This window comes from Bos mutus, chromosome 21 (assembly GCF_027580195.1).
Source record: "Bos mutus isolate GX-2022 chromosome 21, NWIPB_WYAK_1.1, whole genome shotgun sequence".
In the NCBI taxonomy this organism is placed as follows: domain Eukaryota; kingdom Metazoa; phylum Chordata; class Mammalia; order Artiodactyla; family Bovidae; genus Bos; species Bos mutus.
Genome location: NC_091637.1, coordinates 65,975,251 through 65,988,311, shown reverse-complemented (window position 1 = coordinate 65,988,311; position 13,061 = coordinate 65,975,251). Strand labels below are relative to the sequence as shown.

The 13,061-nt window shown below is 54.7% G+C and overlaps 1 protein-coding gene across 1 annotated transcript in view; it reads right to left on the bottom strand.

Moving 5' to 3' along the window:
* The window catches only part of WDR20 (WD repeat domain 20), a 65,532-nt gene that overhangs the window by 4,618 nt on the left and 47,853 nt on the right, over positions 1-13,061 (bottom strand). The window contains 2 exon segments of the mRNA XM_005903926.2: positions 5,232-5,654; positions 5,656-6,492. Of these exon segments, the coding sequence (XP_005903988.2) occupies positions 5,232-5,654; positions 5,656-6,492 (1,260 nt within the window).

Here is a 13,061-nt window from a genome sequence, read left to right as displayed (position 1 = left end):
GCAGGGTGAGGGGCCAGCCCCTCCTCCCCGCCCGCTCACGGCGCTCCCTCTGCACCAGGGGCCTCGGGGCCCCAACAGCACTGACAGAGCCCCTGCAAACAGTTTGAGACTTGGAGGAGGAAGCCAACAAGTCCACCGGGGCAGGGCCGCTGCAGAAGCATGCCTGCGGCCACCTGGACTCCAGCCGGCGGCCTCCCAGCGTCCGCACAGACGGGCCACCAGCTCGCGGCAAAGGGGGCTCGGCCGAGAGGAAGGTCACAGGAAACAATGAATACCTCTGATGGTCAGAACAAACATTCCATTTAGTAAGCTTCGAATCAGGAAAAACTCAGAATCCAGTAATAAGAGGTAGAAATTCCTGGGGCTATTTGTTCTCTAAACATGAACAGAGCCCTTAATGTTACAGCATTTAAAAGCTTTTCATTTTTTGGTTCACTGAGATTTTTTTAAGTTTAGATGTGAAAATGACTTAAAAATTATCTATATTTACAGTTCATTCACACGTTTATTTAATGTCACTATACACAGGACAATCCCAGAGTTCTTCAGAATATCAAGAACGGCGTTAAGTCTCTAGCTGTGACAGTGACAAGGGACAGCTGAAAAGCAGGGCGATGAAACAAAAGCATGACTTTCTTAAAATTACAAAGTAACAATGCTGATATTAAAGCTTCATTAATTACTGCAACAGTTAATTTACCAACATTTTGTTAGGAAGGCTCTTTATGAAATTTATTCAAGTTTTCAAGAAATCAGATAAAAATGTAAAAAAAAAAAGGAAATACATAGGCGTGTTTTTTTGTTGTTAAAGGTAAAATATTCATACAATGTTAAACAGCGTTACCTAACACAGTGACCTTTAATAAGCTTAGGTAACCAGAAACCAAAGATGCAGAAAACCTTTCTTTTACATATTTAAGTTGAGAGACAGCGACATTAACTGTGACACAAAATCCATGTGACAGATGCAGCAATGAACAAAACTCAGTACCAGCGGGGACCACTTCCCTCTCTGGAGGGAACCCGTGAACTTGGCTCTGAGCTTCAGTGGGAATAGCTGGTACCAGTGCCTCTGGAGGTGAGCCCCGGACCCCCCGCCCCCTTCACTGTCCTCCTCACTGGCCAGCACTGGGGCGTGGGGCTGAGCCCCCTGACGACCCAAACAGGGGACAGTCCCAAGCAGCCTAGCATGACCGGTGCACGCGCTGGGCGAGGAGAGGGCCTGGCCGACAGCACCCTGCCTGTGGGCCACGAGGTAGACCTCTCCGGTCACTCGTGAGCCCTACATGCGAATGTGGCGGAAGGAAAGCCCTGGAATGGACACCCCGACACAGCAGGACAGCAGGACCACCTCAGGCCCCAGGGGGGCCAACCGGGTCCCCTCCCTCCAGGCCCCAGGTACAGGGGCCAGCCTATCCAGGGTCCAGCAGCCGGACCCCCCCCAAGATCTATCCAGGGGCCCTCCATCTATCCAGGGCCCAGCAGCCGGGCCCCTCCGTGATCTATCCAGGGGCCCACCATGATCCATCCAGGGCCCAGTGGCTGGGCCCCCCACAGATCTATCCAGGGGCCCCCTGGGCTGGGCCCTCCGCACAGGATGGGACCCCATGTGCATCCTTCCTGGGAAATCCAGTCGGCCTCTCCCGCCAGTTCCTCCTCAGACACTTGGATCCACCCTCATGGCCTTTGGGTGTTCACAGGACTTCTTCCCCGGAGCCCCCACCGGCCCCTTGGTGTCCCCTTACCCTTTGAGCTTCCGCACCAAGAAATCAAAGGCCTCCCTCTGACAGGAGGTGACGAGAATCTCGTCCACCGGTGCAGACATGGATAAAACAGCTTCACCAACTCCAGTGCAAATGCAATACTCGACAGCTTCTTCCCACAGGAGGTGGAGGGACGGGGAGAAATGGCTGCAGGCCCGGAGGGGCCAGAACACTGAGGATGCACGCACGCCTGAGGAACTGAGGCGGCTTCCTGGCACCCTGTTCCTCCCTGCTTCTGGGAGCCTGGGACTGTCACCGTGGTGCCTCGTTCCCGTACTTCTACTCCTCAGTGTTCTTCCATCAAGGTTGACCCTCAGTCCCAAGGGCTCATAGGAGAACCCTTCCAAAGTGCCAGAAGGTCTGGCACAGAGATGAAATTTAATATTCTTCACCACGATGCAAGTCAATTCAGAACCCAAAGCTCCTGATTATTTTTAAAGAGTCTGCCTACTCCCTCTTACACATTTGTTTTTAAAAGAAGGCAAGGTTTTCCCAAGGCTTTCTTTTCCAGTCCTCCCGGAGAGGAGAAACACAGAGAAGGGCCGGGGCTGGGGCGGCCCGGGGATTCAGAAGCCAGAATCACCCAAGCCACAATGCGACCCTAGCTCCTGGGTTTCCTAGAAGGTTGAAAAGAGGAGCCCGAGCAGGGCAGGCAGAGAAGACCCCCCACACACACTTGGGGGTCTTGGCTTATGGGCCGCCCTGAGCGCTTTATTTCTGTGCTTTTTCATCAACGCATCTCAATGCATGATGGAAAATCTTGCTGACTGAGCCATCACAGATTCTGTCTAAAGCTGTTTTATTCCAGAGGTGAGGTTAGAAAAGGTATTTTTGCTCAGGATAATGTTCCAGCTGAAAAACGGACGAGTTTCAGTGAGGAAGCTCAAAGTTTGGGGAGAAAAGTTGCAAAGGCCACTCCCTAGAACCCCCTCAGCAGGCCACTGCTCCTTATACACCTGCAACTGGAACCCCTCAAAGTCGAAGCAACCCCTCCTGACCCCAGGCCACAGAAGCCGGGACCCTGAAAACAAACCCAGGGGCGGTGGGGAGGCGCTGCGTGCCCCCGGCCTCTCCTGAAGCGCCAGCAACTTTCGTCCTGGTCTCGGAGAGCCCCCCGCACCGTCCTCCTGACAGCAGCAGGGCTCTGCCGGCCGTCCAGGCGCAGGGCAGGCCTCGGGGGGCCCTGCCCCGTCCAGAGCCAGCCCGGGCCTTCCAGCCTCTCCCCAGCTCCCAACACCCAGCCAGGGCCCCGGACAGGGTACAGACAAGACATCAAGGGCACACTAACCCGCAGACACCGCAAGAGCAAGTCTATGACCAAGTCCCAAACCCCAAACCGTGCAGGGACGACGTTTTTTAAGTTTGGGGTGGAGGAGATGGACACAGGCTTCCGGCAGCACGTTTCATAGCTTGTTTTTTAAGGAACCGACAACATCCTCCTCTTGCTCACTACCCCGCTCCCATCCACAGGCCAGCCCTGAGTGAGTTAGTGTCTGCCAGGCGGGAGGAGGCAGAAAGCGCCCCAGAACAACACGGCCCACCCGCAAAGCGCTCAGAACCAACAGTCCCGCAGGGCGCACTCTCCCCACCCCCACCCTCTCAAGGCCACTTACCTGCGTCAGCCACTCTTCACTTGGGCCCAGTATCAAGTCCTGAATTTTGAAACTGCATACTCAATGCCTCAGAAGCATCCGACACTGAATTTCTAATGCGATGCAGGTACAGAAGCCTCTGGTACTGAACTTCTAATACTATATCAGGTACACAGAACTGCACACGGGCTGTGGGCTCCTCTCTCCATCTGACAGCCTCAAGCCTGAGACGCTCCGCAAGGATGGCTGCCTTTGCTACCTGACTTCAGTTAACATTTAGGAACAAAAGGCCATCTCTTAAAGGCAAATAGGACGTTAGCATTCCCATGGACTGCGGTTCTCACACGGAAGAACACCGCCTCTGCTGTCGCGGCGTGAGGGAGTGCCAGGCAAACAGTGCGGGGCTCCGGCCCTGACCGAGGGCAGTGGGGGCTGGGGGGGACCCGGGGGGCCCAGAGCTGCTGCTGCACCAGAGTCTCGACCCACAGAGAAACCAAGCCTGCACTTTGCTGCATCGCATTCACTACTCAAACCAGTGTGAACGATCAGGGTCTCTGTATTTAATCACAAAGGTGTACACAACGAAATACAAACCAAGTGACCCAAGTAAGTTACTAACACCATCGTCATCTCGATGTGGAACGTACAGCTCCAAGAGCCACTTCGTCCACAGTGAGCCAAAGAGCGACTGCGCCCACAGCTCATCCTCACGCTAAGGAATCAAGCCAAACAGAGTGGCTTCCCCTGGAAGTGGGCGCAGCCAAGTCAGGGGGGCACTGGGGGAGCCGCTGCCACAGACGTGGGGTGCCTTCCAAGAACGATCCAGAAGACGGACACGCTGCACCTGCCCTCTGCCTCTTGTGGGAACCTGAAACCCAAACAGGGGAGAGGCGGGAAGCTCTCTGAACCCTGGGTCCTGTACAAAACAGAGCTGAGAAGGCTCACGAGGGCCTGTGGTCATGTGCCTCGCTGAACAAAAAGCAAACAAAAAAAACCCAACCAAAACCCCCACAAAAAAAAACAAAAGAAAGAAAAGAAAAGCTCCTTCCCCTTGCTGGAAAAACATAAGCAAGTCACATCCACCACGCGAGACCCTGGCTGTGTGACAAGAGGCACTTCTGCGCCCTTGGCCCGCAGTCCACGGCAACCGTCCAGGCTCTGAGAGATGTGGCTACTTCATCAGTGCACAGAATCTCAATCAAAGTGCTACAAACTGCTTCTTTGAAAAAAGATGTTTATTAAACAATTTTAATTGTCATAAAATGACTAAAATGGGTTTTAAAAATTAAGGCTCTTCTCTTTCTGTGGATTGCCAGAACAATGTAAAAATAATATCAATCAACCCTGCTGAACACTTTGTTCCTAAAGTTAAATTTCATAGATTCCTAAACAGTTTATGATTAAGATAAAAAATTGGACTATAAATGACAATTAATGGCCGTCTGTATTGAACATACACTCTGATCAGGTGTACAATATTCTAATTGAGTAGTTAAGCAAAAATATTCCAGTTAAAGCAGAAATTTTAATTTTAGCATTTTAAAGTCATTGTTTCCCCACACTGGCATGATTTTCCTAAAATCGAAATAGTCTAATACAGGAAGGCTAACCGTGGGACTCTATACTCGCAGGAGGGTGACTGACTTGGCTGGCAATTAGTTTGATTATATTTTTTAAACGTTCTAAGGTAAATTATCAAATGATTTGGAATTATATGGCATGCAGTATCCAAAATTATGGCTCTGATGCATTTAGATTTACATTAAGAATAAGAAGTGTCGTTCACATTCGTTGTACACCCCACCCCTCCCGCAAGAAAAAAATCGCTACCTATTCAAGTTCTAGATCTGGTGCAGCATTAAGGATTAAAACTTACCACTTTACCAGGCCTTCCCCATGTGCAAATAAATCCCTCCTGACAAGCAGTGACTATACAGTCTTCAAGAAAAATTAACACAGTCAGTCTTTCATGTGCTATCTTTTTACAGATGAGCGGCTCTAACAAGGGGACGTCTTCCATGCGAGGGCACAGGGGCGTCCCCAGGGCTTTCGCTGGGTCCGTTTTGGTTTTGGTGACGAGGTTCAGTCTGTCGCTGCTCTTGCTGGAGATGTGTCCCATGCTGTGGTTCCGCTTGTGGTCTTTCTCGTGGTGCCTGTCCTTCCTGTCGTGCAGCGAGAGTGTGGCGAACTTGCTGACCCCAGCAGCGATGGCGCCGTCTGCCACGCTGCCCTTGCTGCCGGCGCTGGAGACGGCGGCGTGCGGGAGGCTGTTGGACCGTGGCAGCGGGGGCGGCGCGGTCGCTGCCGGGCGTGGGCACGCTGTTCCCGGTGCTGCCCGCGGGGGGGCTGGTGGCGTTCATGACGTTCGTGTGTGTCCGCGCGCGCGAGAGGGGCTGGTGGGGGAAGAGGATGTCTTCCGTGAGGTCCCACAGGCACAGCTGCGTGTCCTGGCCCACGGAGCCAAACCGATACGTGACGCTGACGGGCCGGCTCTCAGTCGAGTTCCGCTTGGACAGCCGGGACTGGGTGCTGTTCGCTCGGTCTCTCCCAAAGTGAAGAAGGTCCTGGAAGTCCTCGTCACTGCCACTGAACTCCATGGGGTCGCTCTCTTCCACGCTGGTGGTGTAGGGGTCAAAGGCCACCACGCTGACCCAGGACTTGTGCCCGTGGCCCCGCGCGATCACGCGGCAGTCCCCAAAGGACCAGACGGTCACCAGGTCGTCCTCTCCGCCCGCCACGATGTACTTGCCGTCGGGGCTCCAGCACACGCACAGCAAGCCTCCAAAGTAGCTTTTCATGGTGCCGTGCAGCTCCACCGAGTCAAAGTTGAACACCCGCAGGAAGCCGTCCTGGCTCACACACGCCAAGAACTTGCCATCTGGGGAGAAAGCAAACTCGTTGAGGGCCCCCTCGCCCACCGTCCATTTGAGGAGAGGGTTCCTCGTGGATTTGCTCTTGCAAGTGTGCACGGCAAAGCTCTCCCCCTGCTTCAGGAGCTGGTAGTGGGGGGCTGTGGTGCCACAAGTGTGCTCCACATTATACAAGTACATGTTCCCACTCGAGTGGGCTACTAGGAAAAGGCTTTCCGAACCAGGAACCCATTTGACACAGGTTACTCGTGACTTGTCTATTAGTCTCTGTGAAGACAAAGGAGAACAAGTTATCACAATGGAGAAGTTTTCAAGGTCTACTTTTCCAGCAAGAAACCTTGTCTGCTTCTCGGTGAGAATGGACACATCCGTCCAGGCGTTCCACGCCCCAGCCTGCGGGCAGGGCAGAGAAGGGCATTTGGGCCCTCGTGGAATCGCTTTCTAGGACTGCACTGAGGTGTCGGGACGCTGGCTTGCACTGAGGGTGTCAGTTATTCAGCAAACCCTGCTGGGAGCCCAGTCTGTGCCCGCGCGACGCTGTGCCAGGCTCAGGACGCACCAGGGCGGGGGCAGCCCTTGGCGCGTCACACATCCGACTCGGGAGCCCGGGGTCTGGGACTCCAGCACCTGCACAGCCTCCGTGCAATGCGGCCCCTGGGCAAGCCTCGCGGGCCCCACGGCTGAGTGCTGGACCGCCCCAGGCGCTCTGCTCTGCTGTTTTGCGCCCTCACGGCCCCTGTGGCCCGTCCCCACGGCACCTGCCCCTTCAGACTCCCGGGGGTCAGGGGATGGTCCACGTGCAGCCAGTAACACCCAGGACAGGAGCGCACACCTCCCTGGGCTCTGACCTCAGCCCTGACTCACTGACTGCCTCACTCACCATCCCTGTCTTGCGTGTATTCTTACAGGCCATCCCCCCACCTTCTTTGGAACAAGGCGGTGTTTAAGAACATTAACAGATGATTAACACCTAATCTCTACCCCACGCTTATTTTTGACCCACTGACCAATTTTAATGGGCACAGATTGGGAGTTTTCCCTTTAAAACCAAAAGCATAAAAGGCAGAAGCAGAAACTCCCTGAAGGATGACCCCCACGTCCGTGCCCCTGCTTGCACACCTTGCACGGAGCTCACCGGCCCCCAAATCATGGCACCAGAAACCACTGGGGTTCCCAGGACCCAAAGCTCCCAGCAAGTCCTGCTGCCACCCCCATAACTGGTGCTCTGGGAGCCCTCAGGCTTGGGAGGCGATACATGCTCCCACTTCCCCCGTGTGGTTGGGATTCCCTGACCCGAGCCTCAGGGGGCCACGGGCCACAGGGACGGGAAGCCCACCAAGACACGGGGCCCCGTGCCTAGTCGGCTTCGCGCCGTGCGTCTGCTGCATCTCTACAGAAAGTCACAGAAAATGAGGCCCCAGAAGAGAGGTGGTCAACCTGTCCCCAGCTAGGGAGGAGCGGGGAGGCCCGACCCTACGAGGTGCAGGGCCAGGGGCTGGGGCCTGCGGGCCGGGTGAGGGCTCCAAGCAGCAGGCGGCCTCACTGTCACTGCAATCTCACAGCCGCACACTCACCCTCGCGCCCTTCCTCTCCTGCCCGGGACCCACCGGTCCAGCAGCTGACCTGCACCAAGGCCAACAACCTGCAAGCCCAGGCTGCTCTGCCAGGGTTTCCACAGGAGGCCGGGGGCACCTCACAAGCCCCCAGGCCTTGCTGTACCCAGTGGGCCAGGCTGTCTCTCTGAATGTGACCCGCCTGGGGGCCGAGGATCCCAGGACCGTGCGGCTCACCTCCCGGCCAGGGCCTCGAGGGGCAGCTGCAGAAGCGACCTCTCCCCCGTCCAGCTGTGTGTGGCCTCAACTCCTGCACCTCATATCTCACTGCAACCAAACCTCATCTCAATCTTTCCAACATCTCTCCATTTAAGGATGAACACAAAAATATCTAGCACTATGGTCAGGAGAAAATTTTATTTCTGGCTTAAAAAGACACTGCAAAAATGACTCCATTAGAACTCAAAATTGTAATGCTATCAAATAAAAATGGCATTTCTCTGCAACTGTGAGGTATGGAGATACAGAATCACGGCACCGTTATTAAATACATGTTACTGGGGAGCCAAAACACGTTTCAAGAGTATCCCACGCTTAAAAGGTGCACTGAGCCTGCTGTAAGCACACACACGGATACAACTTAGGGACTGAAACCAGAGCCCACCTCCGCGCCCTGCTGGGGCACCAGACATGCCACACCTCACCACCTGCAAACCACCCAAACCAACGGCCCACAGCTCCAACTCCAACGTAGAAAGGGCTTCTCCAGTGCTCTGCACCGTCAGTCTGCCACCAGCCTGTGCACAAGGGCAGGGAAAAGCTCCTCTTCGTCTCGGGGACCGTGGGTCTGGGCGCGTGGTAGGCACGTCAGGACAGCAGTGCTGACCTCTGACCCGAGGATCTGCTCTGTGGCCAGGCCCTGAGCACGAGGCTTTGCATACATAGACCCCACGACGTAAGCTTTTGTTTTTTAAATAGGTGATACAGTCATAATTCACATATAAAAGTGTCCAGCTGAAAGCCTCACTCACACCCCTCTCCCCACCCCAGAATCACTGTCGCTGGCTTCCTGTCCATCTCCCAGGGTCTTCCTGTGGGGACACGGCAAGTACAGGTACATGTGGACCCAGCTTCCTCTTTTGCACCGTCTGCACCTCTGCTTTCTCACCCAGTCACACACCACGCGCATCGGTCGGTACTCGTCCGAAGATGGCCTCTCCGTGCCTTCCTATGGTGCAGAGGACTCAACAACACGGACGTGCTGCGCTGCATCTGAAAAGCCCCTGCTGACGGACACTTACGTGGCAAAGACTAACTGGTGTGTGCTGCAGCCTTCACCGGTAGACACAGCTGCAGGGTACGGTCCTAGTGGGATAGCTGGTCAGAAGGCGCACGCACTGGCAACTGTTTCCAGGGATCACCAGTTACCGCCCACGGAGGATGCAACAACGTCTACTCCACCGGCAGGGTGTGGGTGTCCCGCTCCCCACAGGAAGGCAGGCACGAGTGCCCTGTCACCCCTGGGGGACAGGCTCTGCGGGGCTCCCTGCAGGCCCTCCCGCTCACCACCCACGCCCATTCGTTCACTCCTGCACTGAGCACAGACGACAAGCCGACATGGACACGCCACTCACAGCCGTCCCTTCCCGCGGGGAACTTGCGTTCACGAGGGATGAAAAGGAGGGGAATGGACAGGGTCTGCTGTGAGCGAACACCGAGCAGGCACAGGGACAGGGGGCGGGGAGGAGGGACTCAGCTTCACAGGAGCGCCTGCGAGGCCTCTGCCCTGGCATGCGGGCTCGCCGAGCCGAGAAGGAAAGGGCAGTAGACAGCGGCTGGAGGCGGCGGCAGGGCGTCCACACAGAAGGGCAGCAAGGGCGCGGACGGGGAGCCAACCACGAGCTGTCGTCCTGGCGACGCGCCAGGTGACTCCCGGCACAGGCCTCTCAGCCCCCGGTGAGGTGCGGGACACATGTCCTGGGCTGGCTAGGAGTCTCTGAACCAAGTTGCTCTGGGCTATTATTTCATACTGTTCTTGGTTTGGGTTTAACAAACAGAGAACAGAAGTCAAGAAACAAATACCTAGAATACCCTGCTCAGTAACTAGAACGAATGCAGCCCAGTCTCGGGACCATAAGGGTATACTTTTGTTCTAGAAAATGTCTAGTAAACAGAGTAAGGCATCTTAGTTCTTGAAGTTAAGAAACGGGATTTCCCTTCTGTGCTTCCATTCTCCAGTTTCAGTGAGGCCTTGAGCTGGACGAGCACATGTTTATGTTGGAAAAACACTCTTGGCAAAACCCGAGGTCCCCTGTGAGGAGCTCCTGGGCAGAGGAGGGGCGAGGCAGCCGGGGAAAGGCAGGCACCCAGGCTGGGGGCAGGCAGCTCGGGGACGTCTTGGCACCCCCTCCACTGGCGCACCTGAGCAAGGGCCGGAAATCAGATGTGGAATCGTGAGCTAGGACTCAAGGACACGGAGGCCCAGGCTCAGGGCTCTGGGCAGGGACCTTGAAGCCCAGTGCTGACCAACCCCACAGCCCCGAGCCCTTGAGAGTGACTGGCCCAGCGAGACATGCTGCAAGGGCACAGTTCACCCTGAACTCTGAAGACCTGGGAAACTATGGAGACCACCTCATTCATAATTTTATATTGATTACATGCCAAAATAATACTTGGATGTATTAGATAAAATATCAACTTCACCTGTTTTTTAAATGGTTCACTGTGGCTATTAGAAAATTTTACATTGAATTTGTGGCTCACACCCAAGATTCCTGGAAAGGGAAGTCACAGAACCAAGCGGAATCTCCCGTCGGGAGGCACAGAACGGTGCGGGTGGAGAGAGACTGCTCCGTAGCCTGTGACAACTGTCCCCCGACAAGAAGCTCTTAAACTCGACCAGAGGTGGGGGCAGGACGGACGGTTTCCCAGGGGGTGAGGCTGGGTGGAGTGGGGGAGGCCTGTGAACAGACTCCGAGGAGCTGAGGGACAGCACCTGGGAAGGGTGTGACAGAGAGGAGCGGACGGCGGCCATGCTGGGGGAGACGTCCACGTATACCCACTGAGTAAGGAGCTGAGGAAAGTGACCGGGGAGGACAGGGGTATCGGCTGTGGACAGCAACCGCCGGACATGTGACAGTCAGATGGCCAAGGCAGAAGGCGCCCAAGAGGAGCAGGGTGTAAACTCTGGGGACAAGCTCCTTACAGCGAGCGGGACCAAACCCAGGCAAGCAGAGAAAACAAGCCCGAAGTCCCATGAGGAGAGGAAGGAACTGCCGCTGAGTGAGCGTGGGCCAGGCCAGGGGCCCTGCTCCCCGCCCCCCACATCCCTGTCTTGGCACAGGGTCGGTGGGGGGGCCAGGAGAAGCAAGCCCCTGCTCCAGGGCTGCAGAGGAGAGGCTGAGGGGGCCGCCCCAGCGGGAAGGACATGGCAGGTCTCAGGGTGAGACAGGCTCTCAGGTCGCCTAGCATCGCCGCCGGGCTCTCCATTAAACAGGAAAACACCAAAATGCTCCGAGGCCTACTGCCATGATCACGCCCACAAAATCCCATAACGTCCATAATCTGGGCATCAGTATGCCAGGTCTGCACGCCAAGACAGCTGCCCAGGATGTGGGCTCCCCCACCCGCTCTCCCCCTGGTAATCACCCTTCTGGATGCAGAAGGAACCGTCTCATTTCTAAAATTAATCCAGTGAAGAAACGCAACAGCATCAAAACTACCATCATCAACGGCACTCACAAACAAGATTTTCTAACTATATGAAACCAGTATAAAGGAAACAACAAAAATAAACCTGTGACCATATTAAAGCCACCACTGCTAAAATGAAGTTTTCTCAAGCACACACACTTTATTTTTCACTGCTATCAACATAATAAGCAGGAAAAAAATTATTGGGGAGAGATGGGTATGCATTTTACAATGCAGATATTAATTTATAACAAAATACTAAAAACAAACAGTTCAAAAGCCACAGCAGCTACTGGAAAAGCCACAATGTAGTCACAAGCAAAAACAGTGGCCAAGAGCTTTGATTCTATAAAGGCACTTACAGACGCTGCTCCCTCGGGAAGTACTACTATCAGGAGAGGGGATTTCAAAGCCTGGGAAAGAGGATCAAATGTCACTTTTATCAACATTAAAACTTGAAGGAGATCATTACATGCCCATTTCCTTCCTTTGATTAAAAAAAGCAACAGAAACAAAACTAACAAAGTGCCCAGAGCCACTCTTTTGGAGGGTGACTAGACGGAATACTGCGAAACTGGGTCCCTCTCCTCCCTGCCCCGGGGGGCGCGGGCTGAAGAGAAGGCCCAGCCGCGGGCAGCAGCCGGCTGGGTGTCCACCAAGAGACCACAGCCTCTGCCCTGCTGCCCTGGCCACAACCTGCCAGAGAGCAGACAGTCAACAAGAGGGGCGCTGGTCACACGCCAGGGATGCCAGCAGCAGAGACGACCAGGTCTTTTGAGATTTTCCATCTAACCCAGCAATCAGACACAATTGAAAATCCTCTCAAGTTACTATTCTGTGGACACAGTCCCCATATAATCAGGACTTTTACAGAGACCCAACGGGCCTGAGTTCATCACCACGTGGGAACCGCCACTTTGCGTCTCTTCCCCAGGACACTGTAATCATCAGTGATGAACAAGGGGATCCACACCCTCTGGGGTGCTTCACACAAGGCTGAACCTGACCCGGTGACCCCTCCCACCAGCAGCTCTTACGATGAAGGAGGTGGCACGGTCTGGGAGCTCATCAGAAGTGCCAAGACACTCACAGAGCCCATTAGATACTTCAAGTCCCGTCAGAGACGGGTGACACTGCGAGGAGACGCCCGAAGCCCGCCCTGAAGGCTGCAGAAAGCAGTCCCAGCCTAGCACCCCTGAAGGGAGGCCAGAGGACAGGGCCCTGCCTTCCTCCTGGGCTGGGCTCCACTGGCACAGCAGCCCGGGTCTCATTGCCAGGATGGCCTGGAGGGCAGGGCTCACCTCCAATGCCCGGACAGAACCGGGCAAACTGAGGGCCAGACTGGGAGGTGAAGGCTGCCAGCATCTTTAACGGAAGGTGTGAGTCTGACAAGTTCACCTCTTAGAAAACGTAAAAAATTACAAACATGATAAAGCGACCAGTGAGCACTGGGATTCACAGGTCATGTTTTCCTATCTTTTTTGTACTTCTCTCTGTCCCAATTTTTTGTATAAACAAGTATTTAAAACTTCTTATTCAATGGGCGGAAAAATCACCTTTTAAGATACACTCGATTCCCAGACAGACATT